Source organism: Labrus mixtus, chromosome 23, assembly GCF_963584025.1.
Source record: "Labrus mixtus chromosome 23, fLabMix1.1, whole genome shotgun sequence".
NCBI lineage: Eukaryota > Metazoa > Chordata > Actinopteri > Labriformes > Labridae > Labrus > Labrus mixtus.
In genome coordinates, this window is record NC_083634.1 from 6,272,617 (window position 1) to 6,297,406 (window position 24,790).

Consider the following 24,790-nt stretch of genomic DNA (forward strand, 5'->3'; position numbering starts at 1 on the left):
GGATCAGTACCAGGATTTCCCTGATAGACACCAACTAGCCTATCTTCAAACACAAATGTATTTATGACAACATTTTGCCTTCGTTCAGCTGCAACGATGGAGTTTGTCACTAAGCTGCTCGGTTTGATAAATAAGATTCTTTAAGTCGTAAAACTCTGTGAAAGTCAGGAACCGATATGCTGTGCTTCACTTCCGAGTATGAAAACGTCGGGGTATGAGCCACATTAACAGTCTGAAAATGTAAATCCTGTGTCCAACATGAAATGTGAAGTAAAAAGTGAAATACGACTATTATCTTGAAGCACATATGTTAGAGAAGATGACCTCATGAGTTCCTCCTCCTCCTCCTCCTCCTCCTCCTCCGCCCCGTGTGAACACAAAGAGGAGTCGCCCTCCGTCCAACTTTCTGTCACTGACTCAGGCTTTGACGGAGCACCGACCCAAAATTAAATACAGCGCTCTTCATTTCTCAGAGACTCTCAGCCAAGTGTGCTGCTTCTTCCTCTCTTTGCACCTCATCTCGTTGTCGTGATTGATTCTCCGACGCATCCTTTTCACTGAGAAACCATTTACTGATTCACAAGCTTCCATATGCACACCCTCATTCCCCCACATCAGACAATTCATACACAAAATCCCTCTGAAACAAACAGGAGCAGCGCTGGCACACACACACACACATCCATATGCAAAGAGGGCTGAAATGAAATTGAAATGAAAGCGCTATTACGGTATCAATCTTTATCTAATCCATTCTCTGGAAAGAGATTGTAATTTACCTCCAAATCAGTTTGCTCTAACAAGGACCAGTGCTCACATCACTCTTCCTTATATTTTATTTCTTTTTCTTCTAATCCTGCCCTCTACAGAGGAGTTCCAGGCACACAATACCAACGGCAATCAATTTCATATCACACAAAAGACCTTTGGTGGGCTCGCCGTTTCATTTTCAAACAATGCAGTCCAAAAGTCTGGCTCAAATTAAGATGCAGCTCTCGAGAAGGAGGAGAAAATCTGTGCATAATTTCTTGCTGCAAAACAGCCAACAAGACGTTTGAAAGGAGTCACAATCTTTTTTACATCTGTTTAGTCTTCACGCTGTCTGATCGCTGTGTCCGGTTCCTGCTGAGGGACTGGGACAACACCCAAGCTGGGTCGATATAACTGAGTCCAAATGTGAAATGACAGGATTATGGGGGCAGAGCCAGAGCAGACTATCTGCAAATTCAGTTTCTGCTGGCTCTGTGTGCACTCCAAATGTTCCTCAATATTCAGAGGAGTGACTAGAGAGCAGAGTTTGGAAGCAGGGAGGACCCTGGTGTAACTCTCTCTGAGCTCTCTGTGCAGCTGGCCGGATTCTCTGCAAAGGGAAATGAAAAAATCTCCCTTCAGCTCGACTTTGTAACTTCCAGATCCTGAGAACTTTTCTCTTCACCAGAGCTGTTGACTGAAGAAGTCTCACATCCTCCTTTAGTGATGCTCCAGTGCTTGATTTCCGACAGCTCAATGTGCTGTCACCTCATGTAACCCTGTTGCCTGTAAAATGCATCTTCATAGCAAGCGTGTAAAGGCCAATATGCTCCGGAAAATGCTGAATATTACCCCATTAATCCAGGGGTCTGAGGCACTGAGGTACTGAGAGATTTGTATGATATCTTTCAACTTTATATGTATTCCAACAAATGTGGCTGCATAGCGTACCCATCCCCCGTTGGCGTCTCATATACAGATGACCAAGGTTGCAGCTGGTTGGCTTCTGCATCAGGGTCAGGGCCTTAACACAGATTAGTGCTAAATAATTTGAAAAATGTAACACTGGCCTAGAAAACAACCCTAAAATGACTGAAACTAACTCAAACAAACAAACCGGGCTCCCTGCCAGTCGCCCTCCTCCCACAGAACTTGCAGTACATCTTGTGCATGAAACTTGTTTTTGGCAACTGAAGTCTCCTAAGAGTCATTATGGATGGAGATATAAGTTCTTCATAAATTTGCCCCTCTTTCATGCTAACACTGTTTTCATGTTTTTTCACACCGTCTTCATCACGTAGGCCAACACAGATGTTCCATAAAGCTGCTTATCTTGACAAAAGAGCTCTGGGTTTTCACGCTGAATGTTGCAAAGATTTGCTTTTTCTAAACATGTCGTTTTAAACTGATGCCATCCTCCATGGGGTTTTTTTTAGAGTCATGGTTGTTGGCATGTTGGCATCCGCTCGACGGGGGACAAAAACTCCCTATTCAGGATTTTACAAAAAAAGAGCTTAGAGAACAAGTCATCTCCCATTTGTGCGTCTTGAAATATCACTAAACCCCGGCAGACTGACATCACGCTGCTCTTTGTGGAGGACGTCTGTGGTTTCTGAAGAGCGCCTGATCAAAGCGGCCTCCTATTGGACGCTCACAGCTGTAAACTCCCTCCGCGCCGCTCTGAAAGACGACCCCGTCGCTGTCAAAACAAGACTCCCAGCGGATCCATCTGAGCTCTCCGTCACCGCAGATACACATCTGTTGACATGTCTCTCGCTCCTTATCTTTGTACAAACTATCACACACTTCATCAGAAACTGTAAACCATTTTAACCCCTCGACTACATCACCATAGTGTGATTTACACGAGAGGAACACGAGCGCATGAAAAATGAAAGATGCCTTTAACAGCTCAGGTCGGTTTCCCACTAGGGACCCGGGTCGAGGAGGCATGACCCCAAAGTCCAGTTCATTTGATCAGTGTGAACACAAACAACAACAAAACAGAACATTATTTTCAGAATAAAACACTCCCTTTTGACGGTTCAGAACGCAGCCGGTGGGTGTTGATGGACAAGGGAGCACGGAGCCATAACGAACCGGAGCGGACACACAATGCACACGTATCTGGTGGAAGATCTGAGTAAGTTCCCACTCTTTTGTTCAGGGCAAGCTATACATTAACAGCAGGGATCAGGCTCTTCCCAAGGTGAGCCCTTTGTAGTCCACAATGCTCTGTACCTCCGTCCTGAGGGGAGTGGGGGTGCGGTGGAGGTTTAGTGGATTTGTGACGTCCTGTTCTATTGAGGTTGCGATGGGTGTGATGGTCCTGTTGTTGAGTTCTGTTGGGTTTTGAGAGGCCAATTATTATGGTGGCAGCAACGTGATACCTTGTGTGAGTTTGGCCCTGTTTTTAACAGATAACGTGTTGAAGAGGGAGGAACAGTCCAGTAGGATGGGCTGGATCAGGATCTGATAGAGCAGCAGCAGGAGGAGATGGGGGGCAACATAAAGTCCTTTCAGTTTGCAGATCTCTAAAAGTCTCTGATGGCTCTTTTTTTTTTTTGAGATGTCACTTGTGTAATGTTGAAAATAAAGCCTGTTATAACAACTACAAATTACAATAAGTGGTGATTCGATAACAACAACCAAGTGTTCAGTAAAAGACTAAAAGAGTGACAATAAGGTAAGGAGAATAAAATAACAAAACAAGGTAGCTAAGGGTCCACCTACTAGCGTTTTCCTGAGATTTTAATCCCCTCCTATTCATAGCTTTCCCGTCACACACATATGGAACCGCCCACGTCGCAGGCAAGAAACGCTTCATACTGCTGCACGCTACGGAGACGTTATGAGGCTCAGTTTCCACCTATATGAATTCAAATCAGTTTTATTCTTTCTTTTTTTTAAAGTGGTTGATTAGCTGAATTAAGATTCCAGGAAACCCCGATCTCTAAGACTCAGACCAACAAATCAAACCTCCAGCAGGAGGCAAACGAGCACGAGGGATTCAGACGACATGACGTGAATGATTCTAAAATCCTGAGGAGGAATTCTGGATGATTCTCAGACAGCTGGGAGGAAACAGCTGCATTGTTTCTGAACTCGAGACCGGACAGAATTCTAACTTTCTTACTCACTGAGAGACAAACAAGGTCTCATTGTTCGTCCGTCTGATAAACAACCTGTGATTAATGTCGGGGATTGAATGTGTGTGTAAACAGTGTCACAATAAGTCATTTCTGAAACACATCGGCTGCTGTCAGATAATCTGATGAGCTCCGTTAAGATGGATGATTCAGTCTAAGAACCATCACGGGGATTTAGTTTCCTACCGAAGAGAATTGATCCAGCATCGACCAGAACTGACGTATTATCATAAAAACAGAAATCATATGAATGTTTTAAAGTACCTAACTCTCTAAAAATTGACCTCCTGATTGGCTCGCTGGGAGGACATCCAGAAAATTCTCTGGTTTTTCTATAATCTCTCCTTAAGGGCGTTTTCACACCTCTAGATCGTTTGCTCTGGTCTGAATCATGGACCAGTTTGTTCCATTGTTGTGTAATTACCTAAAGTTTGGTCTGTGTTCAAACGGAGACATTTACAAGCAGACCAAAACGTGTGAAGAGCGAGGAAAATGCTCTCTGATTGGTCAGAATTTCTTGCTGGAGAAATCTTTGAAGTAAACAAAGACTTGTCGACTCCTGATTGGCTGTTTCTAAATGGACAGACGACCACACGTTGGTGTCGGCTCTGCTCATCACTTTTTATATTGTCTGCATTTTATCACTGTAGGCACACGATACAGTTTGAAAATGAGGCGCAGCTTCAATATGCTGATGTTCTGAAGTCGCTGAAGACTCAGGAGAAAGAGCAGGTTAATCCTCCTGAACCAGGACCACGTTAATCCTCCTGAACCAGGACCTCGTTAATCCTCCTGAACCAGGACCTCGTTAATCCTCCTGAACCAGGACCTCGTTAATCCTGTTGAACCAGGACCACGTTAATCCTGTTGAACCAGGACCACGTTAATCCTCCTGAACCAGGACCTCGTTAATCCTCCTGAATCAGGACCACGTTAATCCTCCTGAATCAGGACCTGCCAATCCACTCGGACTGTTTGTGGTCTTTAACACATGTTCAGTGATGATGAACAGAGAGGGCCCACAGTGGTTACGTCCTGCTGTTAGGTTGGATCGAGGTCGGTTCATGTTCTAACTACAAACAAACTGAACCAGAGTCTGAAAACAGCAAACCAAGACTCAGCTTTTCAAGCGGTCTTTGTATGCTTGTTTGGTCCGCACCACGGTTTGATTGACAGCCTTCACAGCAGCGCAAACGAACCGCACTACGGACTCGATTTCTTTAGAACTGAACCAAACAGGAAAACGCACTTAAATTCCATTTGCTCCATCACTTCTGGGGTTGTGTCTCCCGGTGTGGATGGAACGCGGCGTACACAGATGCTTAATGACCAGCGTGGTAATTACGTCCTCTGGTTCAGACTGTCTGATTATATGTAGATAAATCTGATATTTATCACCCCAAAGGGAAAAAAACAGTGTTTCCAACACATCAAAGTGAAACTACCACTCCTACAACAGATATAAATATGTGACCATCCTGCTGGCTCAGCAAAACAGTCAACATATGGACCATTCCAGTGTGAGGTGTAATAAAAGATTCAGCCTGTAGGGGGCGCTAGCAGAGCTTTAGCCTCCATTTGAAATGTAATGTGTCCGTTTTATAATCACAGACTGGTTTGTGCATCTGGCTGCTGGTGTCATGTGTTTGTGTCCAGATGGAGCTTTAGTGGAGATGGTTTGCCAATTTATTGCTCAACGGTCGTCATGTGGGGAAGGAAGCAGATGCACACCGGGGGACGAGCAATCCCAGCATTCATTGCTAAGGTCTCATTGTCAATCAGGCAGGAAAACAAACTGAGTTTGTGCACAGCTGTGTCTCCAGCAGCGTGTGCAGTCGGAGGGTCAGTTTCATTTAAATGCATTAAATGCAGTTTGTGCATACAACAGATGTTTTATATAAACTACAGCTATCTCAGTACAGGGAGCACTTTCTCAAGGGGGGGGGGGGGGGGGGGTGATGTGACCAACCTGGGACCTGTGCACTGCATCATTTCCTACAAACATTCAGCAACTTGAGAAGCGACCGTGTTTCTGGATCAAAAGAGATGTGAAATCTTCCCCCTCCAGATACGTCTGAAAATAAACTCTGTCATTGCTTGGTTCATTAAATCCCCCAGAGGAGCGTAGTTCATCAGTTAGTGGTGAGTCTCAGTTGAAATGTAAATAGTAAGTCACACAGAGGCTTCACTGTGGATTACTTTAGCCGTATGGACCTGAAACAGAAACTGATTTTCTTGTGATTTACTCACATTAATGGGTCTGAAGTTTGCTGAAATAACATCATGATGCAGATTTTTAGTAAAAAGTCAAGCTTTGTCAAGTCTGTCTTTGAGAGGAGCAAGCAAGTCAGAGTGAGAACACAGCAGGATATTATCCTGAGAATTCACGTGGAGAAAGTAGGTGAGGGTGGTGACGTTTATATACTGTAGCCCCGTTTTCCACCAAGCGGTCCGGTTCAGTTCGTTTCAGAACGGTACACATTTATTGGTGTTTCCACCGTCAAAAGTTGGGCTATCTCCATCTGGCTTACACTCTGTTTAACAAATAAGAGTACGGTTGGCTGTGGAAACCTAAGCAGGTTCAGGGTTTACTGTACCAAACTGTACTGAACCAAACCGGACCGCTTGGTGGAAACAGGGCTTGTGTCTGCTGCACGACCATAGACTGTGTGCACGTCACCTCTACCATCTCCGTGCTCTAATCAACCTGCTGCATTATGTTTCCTGTTCTCCAGTATGTTCTTCTCCACTCTTTAGTTCACATTGAGATTCTGTTCAACTACACGTAGCATTGATAGAAAGACACATATTCTCATTATAGCGTCGTATAGAGGACTCTGTCCATCATTTCCCCGTCGTTCTTTTTGCTCTGTTGAATCACATCCTGCTTCCTGGTCCCTGCTGAAAGTTCCCTGCAGTGGAAACGTGGCTGAAGAGGAACAGAAAGGTACCTCTGAGGAGACACCGGTGAGCCTTCATGACCTCTCCTTGTCCAATCAATGCGTTCTCCACCTGTTCAGGCTGTGAGGTGCATGTGTGAACAACCAGATCAGCAGGATTTCAGGAGCAGTCCTCCCGTAAATATCTAGACATTTTCTTTGTCTATAATGTATGGGGTGTGCCAGATATAGTTGAGAAATGTAATTTGTGGCCAATGTGTGTTGTTTGTTCTGTTGTACTGTTTGAATTGTCTGTATGTGTGTTTAAAAGTTAAAAGTACAATAAAAATATTTTTGAAAAAAATATATATATATCTAGACATTTTCAGGAGTGCATTTGTGAAAACGTTATCAGGTTAATGAAGAGGCCGGAGCAGATTGTTCAAAAAGCAACATTCAGGTCTTCACAGAGCTCCGGGACTAATGGGATCAACATGAATCAAACAATTGACCTATTTTAGAATTGTGATCAAACACCTCTCAGACACAGATTCTTGTGAAGTCTGTGTTCCCGCGGTGACGATCACTGCTCTCTAATTAGAGCCAGAAAAAGTAACTCTGCTGTAAAGAGTCAATAAGCATGTGATGCTGTTCTGTTTTTCCTCTTCTTGTTTGTGTCTTTCATGTGACGAGTGCTCTGCTTTGCTGCTTTTGTATTTTGATCAGCTGTCAATCAGACGGTGTAGGCAGCGCTGTGATGTCTTTGATCTTGTGTTTGTGTTGTTCTCTGTTTTCTCTGTTCTTCACCTGAATGAACCTTTAACACGGCCGACATGCTGATCCGTCAAACACAGGTGTCACTCAGAGGATTAATAACCCACACAGACGGACAGATATCAAACATTTGATGTATGACGACCTTATGATGTTAATACAGCTGACGTGTCATCACTCCGTCTGACAGAGGGTTCATCTGTCCTTCGGTCCGAGTCGTGTTTGTGTCCACCTGGAGAATCTGAGCACGAGATTTGTCTCCTTTAACCCCGACAACATAGAGGATATCAGAAAAACTAAGAAATGATCAGAGGTCACATGACTCTTCAGATACAGATTAAACAGATTAAACAGGCTTGTCTGTTGTTGCCATGGTGATGTCAGAACACTGTCTTTTCAGTCTGTGCAGGTAAAATCAGGGGGGGGGGGTCTAGGAAGCGGCTCGTGGCTCTGCTCACACTGTTCGATTTTGTGCAGTCGTACGACCAAAATGTCAAACATGTCAGAAAGTCACTGAACTGATCGGGAGCAGCTGATGGTCGCCGTGCCTCAGTGTACGCACGACTGACGCCGCACAATCGGGTTGAAAATCTGCACGACTTTAAGTATCACGACTCAAATATGGGGTCTAAATCAGCCTTCAATCGTACAGTGTACGCCGGGCGTCAGATGGAACATATTTCAGGTTTATGAAGCAAAATATGAAAAGAAGTGACACCACGATATGAGAAAACCCCAATAACAGGCGCTGGTGGACCATTCCCACCACGCAGGATTAATAAAGACACCACTCTAATTTCCTCCTTCTGCAGCTGCACAAATATTCATAATAAGAAGCTTATACAATCTTGACATTTCCTGCAGCCATATGGATTCTCTCATAAAGCGTGAACGGTTACACATGAATCAATTATCTGCCGTGTTATTCAACCCGATCCGTCCGATCAGGTCACGCTGCCGGCCCTTTAAACATTCCTCTTCCTCCATTGTTGTCCCACGTTAAGCCAGCGGAGAGAAAATCAAACAATGGTGCACCCTCGCTGACACGAGCAATAAATGAATTTACACTATCTGCTTTCTTTGAAGTGCTGCAGAATTTTCTAGAAATGTAATTCCCCCTCGCTGAATATTTTTCCAGCGTTTCCCGCCCTCGCAGAGCGGCCGTCATTGTGATGCGAGGTCTCTAATTAAGACTGACAGGTTGGACTGATGTGCAGAAATGACACTTTGATTCTGTTTGGTTCACAGAATGCCGAGGTGGGGACGGCGTCTGGATTTAGTGGAAGAAAAAACGATGCAGAAACACACACTTTTACACACACACACACACACACACACACACACACACCCACACCCACACACACACACACACCCACACCCACACACCCACACCCTGCTGCTTTCATATCGCTGACCCTGCAGCTCGACCTTGGATGATACACAGAGAGAGGGGAGGAGAGAAGAGGGAGGAGGTGATGAAAGCTTACTGACACCGCCATGCCCCTTTTGTCTTCACCTACCTTCACACACACACACCTGCCTGTCCTCACAGGGGTTGCCGGTCTACATTTTGCAGGATTTCATTTTGAATGCGTTTGCAATTTCAGTTTAAATCCGACGTGCGTCCAAAAACTGTTGAAGGTGCAGAAACGCGGCCATGTTAGGGAGCTCCTGTTCTCATGTCAATAAACTTCACAGCGTAAAGTAAACAGTCATCCAAACATGGCGAGCATTCTTCTTCTGCAGAGATTTTCTCTCACTCAAGACACAGAGATTTAAAGCTGTTCAGTGGATGTGTTAAAGTCTAGATCTGAAGTATGTGTAGAGGGGGACACAGGGGGTCGGGGCGTTGATATTTCAGTGTGTAAGGTTACTTTGCTTCAGACGCTGCTCGCCGTGTCACCTCAGTGTGTCTGTATCTATCACGCAGGTATCAGCTGGCGGCGGCGGCGAAACATCAATCAGAACGTTAACGTCAGTAGCGTTACAGCCCGCTGCGCGAGTGTTGTGTTCGCTCCAGAAACCTGAAGATAAGAGTTCCTAACAAACGCTCCCTGTTGGTTGTGACAGGAAGCAGCAACAACTGTCAGGTTTTCAAAATAAATCTCTTCGACTGAAGTGTAGAAGGAGCTGTTCCATCGCGTCTGAACGTCGTCATGGAGATGATTTGCGGGCACTTCCCCGTGTCCACCCAGCCTCTTTTTCCCCCGAGCTCTCCGCACTATTTTGTTTGGCCGATCCGAGCGTTTTCAGATTTTGGCGCTCAAGTTAAAAATCTTTCAACTTCTCAGAAAAAACGCTGTTGACGTCACCGGCGCTCTTTTCCAAATGTTTGATATTCCCCGTAGTTTTCTCTCCTACGGATCGTGTCTTGTACTCACATCCTCCTCGCTCCGTGTCTGATCGGGGAAGAAACGACCTCAAATATAAAACTTGCAGTAAAAAGTAACGCAGCAGTTTCGGTCATACAGTGGGCGTTGTCAACAGACTGTTGTCATGGAGACAGGACGGACGTGCAGCGTTTTTCTTCTCAGCGCGCAAACGCTTCATACAAACTTTACCGAGCGCAGTCAGCGCTTTTCTGTCCAAAGACTCACACACACACACACACACACACACACACACACACACACATCTGCATATTACACAACAATAGTTTAACTGCAGCCAAACTTTCAACATCATACTACAAATCTCAGATCAACACGGATTAAATATCCGTCGTTCTGGGAGACAAAAAAACGGACAAAAACCTGGACCACTAAAAAAAACGACTTTGGGGCCCGAGAGGTAAAAGTGATGAACTGGTTTTATAAATTTAGGTGACAACGCCCCTCCATCGCTGCGATGGCCACAGGAGACCTTTGCTGACGGAGAATAAAAGAAACATCTGGAGTTTGTGCTGACTTCAGCAATCTGTGAGATGATGTATGCACCGATGCTTCCCCGTCGGAGCGCGCCCTGACCGCAGATGTTTGAGCTATCAGACAGGAAACACAACCACTGCACAGATTTGGCTAATCAATGGCTAAGTGTCCCATGCAACCCCATCAGTCCACGGTAAACTCTGCATGAATGTGGCGGTTAAAGGAAGATGTGAGGAGGGGTCTGAAACTGACTTTACATTTTCACAGAGATCCCGGCTACAACTCTCCTTCCACATGATGTCGCAAAGCTTCTGCAGAGGATTCACCGTCATGAAGAAGAATCAAACGAGGGGGTAGATATTATTTTTCCCAATTCCGAGACGCTGAACTTTAAATACACAAAGATAGGAGCGAGGAGTATGTGTTCAAACATACTGAAACACAGAGCGTGGGAGGGCAGCTTTGGCAGACACTCAGACATTAGCAGCAGCAGCTTGTTGCTGACTTTGCTCAACACACACAAAGCAGCAGAGCGGGCAGGCGGGCGATCGCCAGATGTACACAAAGGAAGAGAGACAGAAAAGGCAAACGAAGCAGCAGCGAACAGACTGACGCTCAGATCCTTCATGACATCAACGAGTCAACATGTTGTTTTAATCTCTCCATTTACTGACAGTGCTGTATTTACACCACAGAGTGTTTAACCATGAAGAAGAAGAAACTGATTATCTTGACAGTGATTTCTTCGCAGGCTGAAGACCGAGCCGACGCTTCAGGTGCTGGATCTGTGAAAACTAACTAATGAGATCTTTTGTACGCTGGCCCTGAGAGCTCAATACTGCAATTCAAGATAACACCTTCAAATAGACAAAACATAAGCAATCCATAAAACCTCAACAACAGTTCAACCAACGAAGCTGCAACTGTGGGAAACAACACAACGGGAACTAAACAACCAAGTGCTACACACTGCTGTGGCTCAGATGGTAAAGTCAATCCCTCTCTCTCTCTCTCCTCTCTCTCTCCTCTCCTCTCCTCTGCTCTCTCCTCTCTCTCTTTCCTCTCTCTTCTCTCTCTCCTCTCCTCTGCTCTCTCTCTCTCTCTCCTCTCTCTCTCTCCTCTCTCTCCTCTCCTCTCTCTCTCCCTCTCTCTCTCCTCTCCTCTGCTCTCTCTCTCTCCTCTCTCTCTCTCCTCTCCTCTCTCTCCGCTCTCTTTACTCTCTCTCCTCTCTCTTTACTCTCGTTACTCTCTCTCCTCTCTCTCTCTGCTCTCTCTCCGCTCTCTTTACTCTCTCTCCTCTCTCTCTCTCTCCTCTCTCTCTCTCCTCTCTCCTCTCTCTGCTTCCAGCTCACTAACATGTCGTGTCAGAGCCTCAGGCAGCAGTAACTGCCCCTCAGGTCACATCCACAGGACCAAAGTCCAGAATCACAGCAGCGCCTCAGAGGTGTCTTCATGCCCTTTGTCTCTTCCCTTCAGCTCACTGTGATGAGACGCTGTGACACTTCAGTTTACACAACAGCACAGCTGAGACGGCTCTGTTTCTCTGTTTTTTTTAAAGACAGCATCTTTACCTTCTGCTGTTTGTGGAGCTGCAGTGTTTGAATACCAACAGAAAACTGATTCAATTCATCTGTTTCTGCACTAAATACTTAAACAACAATGCAATGAGTTACAGTTATGTCTTAACCAGGATTTGAACGGCATCAGGTACTCCCTAAAAAGCTTTATAAGGTCAGACATGATCAGACATTAAGGAAACATGTTGAAGTGCTGGCTTCTCTGACAACAATGCAGCCAGTATGTCCTCCTTCTAACTTTAGATTCTGCTCCTGAATGATCTGGATTTGTTTGGACCAGAGAAGGTAGGCGGTTTTAAGGCTCCCCCACACGGCTGTTTTGGACGCCCCTCGGTTTGTCAGATATGAGAGCAGTTATCAGGTCAACAGGTGTTGCAGCGATGGAAGCGGGCAAGAGAAGTGGTTCAGATAGAAGTGATTGTACCCGACCTAAAAAGCCTCTGCATGTTTCTAATAAGCTCCACGAGCAGAAACGTGCTCAAACTAGGATCAATATTGGAGATGATTTTGAAAAATGGAGAGAGGTTAGAACACAGAAAGGTTTACAGACCGATGCAGAGCTGGATAAACACTGAAGCTACAGTGTCCAACACATGGTGACCTGTGAGAGCATCTACTCCAGAGAGGGGTGGGGGGGAGAGAGACAGCTCTCTATGATGTTTAGAATTTAGACTGCAGTACCCATTTTAAACACTAGGTGTCAGAGTTACATACTGCTCCTTTAATTTAATCTCTGACTGGTCAGATGTTTATTTGACCTCATTCTAAACTGTAATATTGGAAGACCGATCTCATTGTTGCCAAACCCTGCAGCTGACAAAGAATTAAAAAGAAACATCAAGAGTTTCACGAGATGACACGAATCATCGAGGTCCAAGTTTTCTTTTGCATACAGAAACATGTTCTTACTTTGCATTTCATTCTGCAGAAAGTAATCCAACAAAGTGCACTTTGGCCAAGAAAAGAAATATTCATAGAGCATCACTTTATCCTGCAGGAATAAACAGGTTCAAAATGCAGAGTAAGTGAAGTAAACGTTGGCTGAAAGAAATATTAAACATTCATTAATGTGTGCTCACAAACTGCTGAATCCCTGCATCTCCTTTGACACGTTGAGTGGCCTTGGATCTCTGCTTTTACTCGGCACACTTTGGAAATACTTCCAGCTTCATTTGCCGCTGAGAGTGCTTTGAAACGTCTTCTACAAAAGCTTCAAGGGGAGAGAGAGAGGCCAGGCGGAACTGTAAAAGCTCGGACGCATTTATGTAAAAATCCATCAATAAGAGGCGTTCATGCTCAGAGGAGCTCGACATGGCTCAACAGTCAGAGGCGTCCGGGTGGACCGAGTCTGAACACGTTCAGCGTGTCGGTGTGTCGCCGGGATACAAGCAGGAGAAATACGAAACCTAAATAATGCTAATTGATCTGCGACATATTACAAGCATGCGCTGATCAATGCTAACACAGTCGGCTAATGGAAGAGGAAACCATTTCTGTGCAGGAATTAATTTGCAGGGTTTCAACGGGCAGCTTTCAGGTGAGTCGTAGCGTGTGAAGGTGTGACTTGCATGCTAACGCTAGTCTGCAGAAAGGTGGACCCCCCCCCCCAACACACACACACTACACACACACACACACACACACACACACACACACACACACACACACACACACACACACACACACACACACACACACACACACACACACACACACACACACACACACACACACACACACACACACACACACACACACACACACACACACACACACACACACACACACACACACACACACGCACGCACACACACGCGCGCACGCGCGCGCGGCGTCTGCAGCAGGCGTGGATCCATGTCCCTAATCTCTGCAGGCTGAATGTCATTGCCGTCTCCCGCTCACCGCTGAGGTGAGAGATAATCTAATCACTGGGGAGACAGAAAGTAGATGTGCGACGGGGAAGCAGGACGGGGAGATAAAACGGCGAGGCGGAGGAGGACGGAGGCCACAGCGGGTCTTTGAACTCCCCTCTAACAAATAATTGAAGGACATAAGACGGAGTATAAAGGCACAACAACAAATGGTGAAAGATGAAACCTCTGACACCGAGCTGCTGCTGCTTCTTCTTCTTTGGTGTTTCAGAGACATAAAGAAGGTGAGTGTAACACTAACAGATGTCCTCCTAATGGAGCTGACACAACGTTGTCATCTTTCTCTTTCTGGACGTGCAATTAGGAAGTGAAGGGGCGGGGCTTAGTCTTACATGTGTCCTTGGAACACTGCCACTGAAGACTCTTTGTTAAAAACCTACATTCTTCTTCATGTCCAGCAGGGGGAGATTTCACTGGTTGCAGAATGATGTCTGATTAAACAGTGAGTGATAAAATGTTCCTACTTCTCAGTTTATTTACTCCCTTGGTTAACATTTACCTCACAAGTTTTTGGTCTCGATCTCTAGCTTCATGTCTTCTTCAACACAGCAGGGGAGGAGTTAGGGGCGGGGCTACCTGAGATTGTACCCTGTGAGGTGCATGTGTGAACAACCAGATCAGGAGGAGCAGTCCTCCTGAATTTATCTAGGAATTTTTAAGGAGTGCAGATGTGAAAACGGTTATAGTTACCTTGAGCTCTTTCCATAAAATCAATGACACTAGAATTCGGAGTAGCTTAATAAAATCCTTGTAAATAAAACGTGCTCGAAAGTGTTCATGTTCTCTCCTGCAGTCACAGACACGGCCCTCAGTACTGGTCCTCTACTCGGGGGGTCAAACAGAGATAATAATCAGAACAAAAAAGAACAAAAAAAGAGAGAAACAACTGATTGGAGCATTCAGGTCAGAAGTAGTTAGCAGAAGAATTGATGTGTGTGAATCATCCTGCGTGGTTATGTGTCTCAGCAGGGCTCCACTTTCTCATTATCAGCATTAGCAAGATATGCGCAGGAGGCACTCAAACGCCTCCAGTGATCACCGTCAATTACACGCTGCACAGAGAGGAGAGCCGGCCCGAGCCTGACAACCCGTCATCAGCATGAGGAGGAGGAGGAGGACCTGACGAAGGCCTGACAGGATGTTAAAGTTAGAATCTATGAAGAGCTGCCGTCGTTTCAACGTCCGTCCAGCGTTTACCACAATGAAGACACACACAGATTTCTGCATGTCGCTGCAGTGTGGCCTTAAAAGACTTCACAGTGATCTGGGTTAAACCGTCAAGTTTTTCTTTCAGCTCATTTAACAGATTCATTTTGGTTGCACAGTTTGATTGGCCGAACGTGAAACCGCTGTTAAACTCAGTCACCTGAAGCGCTAATGTAGAAGTCACTCTAATGTAGAAGTCAATGAACTGAACACAGCCAGTGTGTTTTTAAAGAGGACATATTCTCCCCCTCCTCCACCTTTTCAAACAGTCCTCTGTGGTCTAAGTGAAACATCTGTGCTGTGCTTTGGTCAAAATATAACATGAATCAAGCACCAGAGGAGGTTTGTGACCCTGTAGAAACCAGCTCTCTCAGAACGCTCCGTTTTGGTGTGTGTGTCTCTTTAAATGCAATGACCCCCCCTGAGTTTTCAGACATCAATCCTTCACTAGTGAGAATAAAAATGGCGGACCTGCTTAAAAGTTTTGTTCCAGGCTGGGGGTGGAGTCCATGGGTGGAGATACCAGGGGAGGGGATTCCACTGTGACATCACAAGGAGAGCACATTTTTTCTGTGTTGTAAGACTTATGTAGACCACAAACAAAGGACTGGATGGGTTTAGTGGATTTTTCAGAATATGTCCCCTTTAATATTCATTCAGTGCTCAGTAAAGCTGCGTCTAAAGGGCATTAAGGCTGGGATAGATTTAAAACAGCGAGATGATCAAATACTGAAAACTCACTGCCACTATTTTATACATTTTATTCCTTCAGTAGGACATGAACGTAGCGGTGCAACAAATAGTGTGTCTGTAATCTTGATGGGAGTATTGGGATGAAATTCTGAATTAGTGGTTTCAGAGGATCCATTTGGTTTTCCTTGGTTTTGCTTCATCCGACAGCCTGCACACTCTACCACACTGGGACCGTTTCTAAAGCGTAACCGCAGAGTGGAGCCATGAGCAGTTTGACTCGGGGATTCACAAGATCTCATGAGAACTAAAAGATCACACGGGAGTAAAAATAGAACAACGAGCAAAAAACAGTTTGTCTTTCCGAGGTTAATTTGTTGTTCATTCGGTTTCTGTTTAGACGTCATGTTGATAAAGTGATGGAACATACCATCAGGAGTCTGTGTATTGTGTTTTATTTTGAAACAGACCGGACGCTCTGTGGGCTTCCTTGTCTGACTTCCTGTCCAGGTCAATCTATTCTGTCCAGCTTCATGTGTGCGTACAGCGAGCTCCGTCAAAAACAGACTGGGAGCGTGTTTTAGACACGGAGCAGAGCGTAGTGACGCTGCTGGCAAACTGGAGCCTTGACTACAGTGACAGCGAACAGTGCTGTAGTGCACGGACCGCAGTGTGCACCAACCGTTGAAATTAGCAGAAACTGTAACTGGAAGTCCTTCAAATGATTTGAAACCAGGAGTTTAGGGATCTGTTTTTGATCTCTTATTAAAGTAGACGGATGAGGAGAAGAACATGAGGATGCGTGCACAACCTGGAGTTATTATTTTACCTATTTCTGTCATTGAACACGTCATATCTGTGCCAGTGGGGTCGTGATCAGACCGGGACTAAAGACAAAGATGGATGACATCGAGAAGACAAATGGGATCATGGGAGCCGCTTATAAATGTAATCAGCTGATTCAATTTCTGATTCAATCTGACTTCAATCAGGACACAGTCACACATTTGACTCACTTCTAATAACTGCAAATGTGCTTGTGTGTGTGTGTGTGTGTGTGTGTGTGTGTGACCCTCCATCTGAAGTGCAGTTAGTTTGTTGTTTTTTCGTCCATCACTCTGATGCTCCTCCAAGGGCTTCATGCCTCCAGCTTTGGCTGCAGCCTCACTTTTCCTCTCGGCCTCTCCAAAACTCAGACCAACTTTTCCTCTCATGCCAAGGAAAAACAAATCAGGCCGAGAGGAGTGAAGCAGCCGAGTCATGTGTCCATGCTCAGCTCGACACGTCGAACCACAACAGATATCGGATATCAACTGAGATAACGAGTCATCGCTCCTGAGCATGAACCTTCACACCACGAGTACCCATCACATCAGACGTGAATGAAAACAGGAAACCAACTGGGCTGAGCCGCCGTGTTTCCAACCAGTATGTCAAATCAAACCATCCATCTTTCACGACCCTTCCGCTCACTAACGAACTAACTAACGAGTTCAAGCCGGTAGAAAATGTTCAACAGAAGCTGGTTAGTGAAGCCTGAAGGGTAAACTGGACAGTATTCTCTCTCTGCTGTTTCCAAGCTGCAGCTATTGAACCTTTTAAAAGAGACTTTTACAAACCTTCCCTCCTCCTGTTAACCTTTTAGTCCGTCCCTTTAACTCACATCCTTCTCATAAAGGGCACACAGTCTCAGAGTGTGTGGTACATTACAGCGCTGAGGACACTGTGGCGATCTGTGGGCAGAAAAAGAGGGCAGCAAAAAGCCCCCTTATAGATATTTTTAAATAAAAACAAGCACAGAGTCAAGCACCGCCTGCGGGTGCAAACAGAGCAGACACACGTCCTTCACTTTTCCATTAAATCAGAGCGGGACAAGGATGCATTTAAAGGAGAAGAAACCTCACAGCGAAGGTCGACAGTAATGAGTAAAGAACGCTAACACGGCGACACAACGTCTGACATACGATGCATTTAGAGTTTGCTTCATTACGGAGTGATTGGACACATTCAGAGCGGGGATGAACGCTTCAGCAGCTTTACATTTCAGGTCTCTGATGACTGTGTGGCTGCTTTTATACACCGCTTTAACCATAAATAAAATCAGCACAAGAAGCTGTTGGCACCACATGAAGACCTGGACTTTAACTCTCTTCACAAAGCAGAGATATGACCTTCTGAAAACAGTTAACCCAAGAGAAAAGGTCAGAGTGAGGGAGCAGAGAAAGGTTGATGAGACATCTGACCTGTGTTGAAGTCTCGGCCTCCCTCTTGGTTCGGCTTTGAGAGAGCCACTGCGCCGTCACCGTCCTCCCCCCACGCAGCCCTGCAGGACACAACAGAGGTAGATTAATGCCATGAAGGAATGCTGACATAGAACATGATAGTACACAGAAGGTCAGAACAGAACCGTCGTCGTGGGTTAAAAAAAAGAGCATTACATCATTCTTATAAAAGTGAAAAGATTCATGTTCAAGGTTGGTAAACATAGCATGAGCCGGTTGGAGTTCTGATATCATGTATGACTCGTCCGTGTTCTCCCAACCTGTTTGCACACCTGTTTATTGTGTATCAGTGTATGATTACACTCCTTGGGAAAGAGGCCAGTAGCATCTTCTCCCTCCTGCCCGATCGTTTCTGCAGCATTCTGCACAGCATGTCATGTATTGTATGACATCATCAGCGTATATATACAGCAACATGATGCAGAAGACTGAAGCTCTGGGCGGCTGTGGCTCAGTTGAGTCAACTGTCTGTTAACAGGAAGGTCAGGGGTTCCATCCCCAGATCCTGCAGCCACATGTTCGATATGTCCTTGGGTGAGACACTTAACCCCAAGTTGCTCCTGCTGTTTTGTCGGCAGTGTGTGAATGTGTATGAATGGATGAGTTAATACTGATGGGACTCTTTACTCAGCAGCCTCTACCATCAGTGTGTGAATGTGTAGGTGTGACCTGCGGTGTAAAAGAGCTTTGAGTAGTCAGAAGACTAGAAAATAAATATACAAGCTCAAGTTACCAATCACTGACTCAAACCAGAGTTATGTAGAGGAAAGAAATCTTCAAAGTTAGAAGAAGAGACAGAAGAGAAAAGGATCCATCAGAGTGACGGGGTTTCTGCTAAAACAAAGAGGCAGACAATCGGCTTCATGCTAAACATGGAGACACACACGACATGACTGACGTTTACTTGAAGTCAGTGAGTGCAGACGTCACACTGCGAGGCTCTCGTGTCAACAGTGGAAAATGTTGGTGTCAGAGTTCCTTGTTCGGCTCATCACAACAATCGATCTTCATGAAAAGTAATTAAAGCCTGAAAATAAAAACCTGCCAGGATCATTGAAAACCATTATGTTCTCACGTCCTCCTCCAGTGTTTGTCTTCTCGGCTTGACTCAGTCGATGCAGCTCTCTGGAATAATGGCTCCTATTTTCACAGAGCACCGATCTCCACTGGATGACTAGATTAGCTCCGATGAATCATGAGCTCACTTCAAATCGACAAAAACACTTCTCGGGACATTGAATTTAAAAGAGAGTGATTCATACACGTCAGGCCGGGCCGCCCGTGTATTCTATCACAGATAGCTCGGGAACATCTCTGCTTTGTTTCTGCAGAATAATAATGAACAGAGTCGACTTTCATTTCAACTCTGGGGAACATTTAGCTGATTTCATCTGAAAGACAAAGAGTTTACTGGACCCACAGAGTCACCCCGCCTGAAGTTTATCGAGGGTTTCAATCAAACAAACACACAAAGGAAGATCCCTTCTCAAGATCTCTCTCCATGTTTGAAGCTTTCAGTTCTTACAATTCTGCAATAAAAACGAGGCTGTGAGGCTGCCAGGGCCTTCATTGGTAGATTTGCTCTTTGTGATGTCATTTCTTTGAGTGTCTTGAAATACTTAATATCAGCAACATCTGTAAATCTTTAAAAATAAGTGAGTTTTGTTAGTTTTTATTTTCATAATATTAAACATCATCATGCAAATAATAACTTCCAGCAACCAGTAGCATCTTCTCCCTCCTGCCTGATCGTTTCTGCAGCATTCTGCACAGCATGTCATGTATTGAATGACATCATCGGCGTCTATATACAGCAACATTTCGCCGAAGGCAGAAGCCTTAGCTCTCTGTTGGGAAACAATGAAGTCTACAGATATTGTTGTTCTATTTTTTACAACAACCATCAACATCTCTGATATGTTTGCAAAGTTTGTGAGTTTCTGAACACCTTTAGCGCCTCAAAAAAGCCAATGATCTCAAGAAAGACACACAAAAATAAACCCTGTAGGCGCACCACCTGCAAAGGGGGTCAGGGTTCATGCAAAGCCGGGTGTCGGGTGCTAATCCCCGGCAGCGCAGACTGGTTCTCGGTGGGCTCAGCCTTAGAGAGAGGGTGAGGAGCTCCATCACATCGAAAGGAGCCAATTGAAGTGGTTTGGGCATCTGTTAAGGATCCTCCTGGACGCCTCCCTTTGGAGGTTTTTCCTGGCACGCCCAACTGGGAGGAGACCCCAAGTTAGACCCAAAATTCGCTGGATGGATTATATATCCCGTCCGGCCTGGGAACGCCTCAGAATCCCCCGAGAGTAGCTGGAAAACGTTGCTAGCGAGAGGGAGGTCTGGGTCCGACCAGACCTCGGATAAGAGGATAAATGGACAAATAAAGTACTTGTGAATTCTGTGCCATAAAAAGCTGCAGAACAACAACTCTATTAGCATAAGAAGCATTTTTATTGTGCTTTTGATGAAGCATGTCAAGGTGGCGATTTTGGTTTGGGGGAAAAACAGAATAAACTTGACTGCTTTTGAACACATCTTTGGGCGGCCTGTTTGGTAGGAATAGATGATCAGACAACAGGCCCGCTCATAAAAGCATAAATCAGATGTCTGGAAAGACTTTCACAGTCACAAAATGCTGCAGTCTGATTACTAAGTGTGGAGCTGCTGTTTGGAGGAACATGTCTGTTTTTCAGGCACTTAATAGGTCCTGAAAATCAATGGAGTCAAATCTGAGAACACAAACCCAAACTCCCCACAGAGCCAGACTGCTCTCTTAGCTGTTTTACCCTTTAAGATAGCGTCTCGCTGAGCTAAGAGCCCACTGAGAAAGTCCATCAAACCACCTCAACAATAGAGCGCCTCACTCCTCACCGCAGGTCTCCGTCACATGTGCTCCTAAAAAACCATTAAAGTCCCACCAGGAGCTGAAAGAAGTCTCTTCTTTCATACCATCATCCATCAAATATTCCCTCTGTGTCGAGTGTGTGCTGTGCAATCTGCATATCTACCTTCCATGTGTGAGAGGACTGCTGTTTCTTTAATCATCTTTAGAAATCAGAAAGGTGACACTGCAGCTTCTGAGAGCAACTATGCTAAATGTATTTCTGTCACTCAGGAGTCTTTTCCTTGGAAGTCAACAACATTTGATTTGCAGAGAAACAAAAAATGTTTTTCTGTGTAGTCGAGCCTTTCTCATTTGGAGAAGCAGGATAGAGAATGTGTGAGAGAGAGAGAGAATGACATGTAGGGAAGCAACCACAAGCCGAATTTGAACCCGGGTTGCCTGCTTCGAGGACAACAGCTTCTGAACATGGGGCGTGCAGACAGAAAACTTGGCTACCCTTGCCCTCAAATGTTGACTTTTGCAAAAAAATCTTGAATTAGCAAAAAAAAAAAAAGTTTTGCAAAAAGTATGGAATTTGTAAACAAAACTTCTGAGTCTGCAAAGGAGGAGACTTGAACTATCAAGCTGAACTTTCAGGTTTGAGAAAAGGTTTTAACTTGAGGCAAAACCTTTCAACTATAACATTTCTCAAAAAGCAAAGAATTTTAAATCTCAAGCTGAACTTTAGCTTCAAATCCAAACTGTCTAATTAACTTATTTTGGGCCATCATTTTGGACACAGGACACAGGACAGAGGATAGAGACAGAAACCAGAGAGAGAGAGGGGAATGACATGACAAGACTTTGACCCTTAAATGTCTAAAAGACTGTTTGGCTTCAGAGCTAAACTTTTGAGTCTGCAAACTCCATCCAACCATTATCTATACCACTTCCTGTTTCGGGGTCATGGAGCCGATCCCAGCTGTCATTGGGCGAGAGGCGGGGTAACACCCTGGACTGTTCGCCAGCCAATAACAGGGCTGACATTAAAGAGACAGACAACCTGACACACTCTGCAGGTCGAGCTTCTGGCTGTAAAAGCTCAACCTTTGGACGTTTTAGATTTGAACAAATAAAGATCTTTAGTGGACCTCAGGAAGAGAAGCTGAGCTCTCGGGTACAGCTAATGGTTATTCTAACAAATAAACAAATATGTGTTCAACTGTTTGTTTACTTTACTTTCAGACAATAAACTTAACCACCTGAAATCGACTCTCTCACTCTCATCTGTCAGAGCTGAAGTCGACTTTAAAAATGAAACGCTGATGGTTTCTGCAGGTTTGAGAAGATCAAACACTTTATCCCCCCCAGAGGAAAGGTCGCCATTAATCGCTGATAACACTGAAAGGAATCATTAAATGTCAGCAGCACTTGGCCTGGAATCGCTGCAGACAGACGAGGAGAGGGAAACATTTCTGTGACATTTGAGGATGGCAGAAATGGGGCCGAGTTAATAACGAGTCGAAGGGATAGAACCGGACGTCTGCGGTCACTGGAGATATAGATCCTGTTTTCACACACACACACACACACACACACACACACACACACACACACACACACACACACACACACATTTGTATTTCCCCTGCATCTTCACAACAGGAGGCAGCCACACTGACCCGCTAACAGCACTGAGCAGGTCGCCGCCTGTTCTCGAGCGGGCCGAGGGCAGCGTGACCGCCTCGCCATGTGGTCGAGCAGCTACACACGACGATGCAGCCAAAAGACTCGCAGCTATCTGAAGCTTTTATCCCCCCTGTAATCAAATGAGCCTTCACTGCTGTTCTCTTCACGGTGATGGCATTTCTTTGACTTTTCAGAAATGTTTCCTGCCTCTAGAATCTGTGTAACCTCAGCTTGAAGGTTTTGTAAGTCAATAAACCATCAGAGTGATAAAAGTGTTGAAAACGTGTCTTAGATTTCAAGGATAAAGGACGTCTTTTGTCCTCAACATCCAAAAGAGAACATCCTGACCCAGAACTCATCGTGATGTAGAAACTCTTTGAGATGGTATTGAATCGCTTCATGTGCAGAAGACAAACGCTGCCTACATCGACATTTCTTAGAGAATCTATAAATGCATCCAAACTCTTAAATCTACTCGAGCTGAAGATGAAGAACAGACGCTCTGTAAGTTTTGCTCCAGCTCTCACGGTTAAATTGTAGATTGAAACTTTCTCCAGCAGCCAGATTGTAGTCGAAACGCATCTGACACTTGTTGGAAACACAAATGTTCTGTTAGAAGGACGTGTCTTACAGAAACGATTAGAGATCAATATTAGGGGCTGTGTTGCATGCTGGGTACTGTAGGGTCAGGTTCAATGTTTTCAGGTTGACTACGTAGAGAACTGCAGGTATGGTAAATCTGTGGAATAAGATCTTCAGGCAGGACGCATCGAGGCTGCTCACAGAACACTTTTTATGGAAATTCAACATTTGCTAAAGTATTTGAGTTCATGCAGCTCCACTCTCCTCCCACAATGCACTCCTCCCGCTCTGCACACAGCTCATTCCACTTGAGTTTTTATGAGAATGGTTATTGTAGTGTTCACTTTGAGCGTCTAAAAGTCCTTTAACAGCAGACACACAGTATTGATCTGAGACAGGAGAATAAAAGAGCTCTGTTCGGATACAGTTGTCTGTTCTGGATCACCTGCAGAGAAGCTCGCAGCCTCTGACACACTTTTTCAAAAACTCAAGAGTTTCACATCTCATTTCTTCTGCTCCATTTTTCAAACGGGGACGTGAGAGTGTCTGCCAAGGAAAACATGAACCACTCAATATTCATCCTCAGCCTAAATCAACAAACGACACTCAGGTCTGGAGTCATTACGCTCCCGTCTCTTCAGAAAACATTAAGGCGGGTTAATAGCTGCAGAAGCAGAAGCATTAGAGGGTGGAGGGTGGACGCGGCTCTCCATCATGCCGCTCCCCCTGAATGATCGACTGAACGGCTAATAAACACCCGGCCAGATGCAACCTCGCAGTCAACAAATCACTGCTGCTCTACTTCTGCTGGCTGCAACACTTCCACACAGTCTGAGGCTTTTCAATTACAGCAGCAGAGAATGTGACGGTGTGTGAGAGTGTGTCTGTCAGGTGTGTGCAGGTGTTCAGGGTAACATGATCTCTGTCAGTCTGCAAAGGACGGATGGATGGATGCATGTGTTAACTATGCTAGCATGTTTAATTCTGATTACACCAAAGTGGGATGTTAGTGGACGCAGTAACAGACTGCAGTGTTTTCAAGCAGCAACCTCCGGTGTTGAAACATGAAGCTGATGCTGAAGTGTAAAATCCTGCAGTTCCTCGAGTGTCCACTAGAGGCTGGCTGCAGAAGCACAGGAAGTCACATACACACCCATTCTAAAAAGCCTGTTTTTACAGCAGAGATCAACATGTTTACAGCCTGGTTCAAAAAACCAAATAGGTCTGATTAGCTCATGTCTCGATCGACACACACTGTACGGGGGGTGAATGTTTTGATGACTCATCAGTTTTGATTTGATGAAGGATAAGAGTTATTCACAATAAGGCGTGTAGCTGATCTGATTGACAGGTGGGCGTGGCTCCAGCCTGCCAAGACCCCGAAAGGGAAAAGGGGTATAGATAATGGATGGATGATGGGTAAACCAACTGATGAGCAAAGGACTCCCAAGCAGAGTCTCACTGTTCTGTTTTTTTTGTAATTGGGCTCAAATGTTTTATTTTCATGTTTGATCATAACGGAACTTGTCTGGCGGCGTGTCGTTCATTCCCGGGTCAAACCCTGAAAGAGAACCGTAGAGATCTTAGCTC

General features: G+C 45.1%; 1 protein-coding gene across 1 annotated transcript in view; it reads right to left on the reverse strand.

Annotated features, from left to right (window-relative positions):
• adam19a (ADAM metallopeptidase domain 19a) overlaps window positions 1–24,790 on the reverse strand; it is a 154,543-nt gene that overhangs the window by 108,786 nt on the left and 20,967 nt on the right. The window contains exon 2 of the mRNA XM_061030910.1: window positions 18,067–18,146. Within this exon, the coding sequence (XP_060886893.1) occupies window positions 18,067–18,146 (80 nt within the window). The remainder of the gene's footprint in view (window positions 1–18,066; window positions 18,147–24,790) is intronic.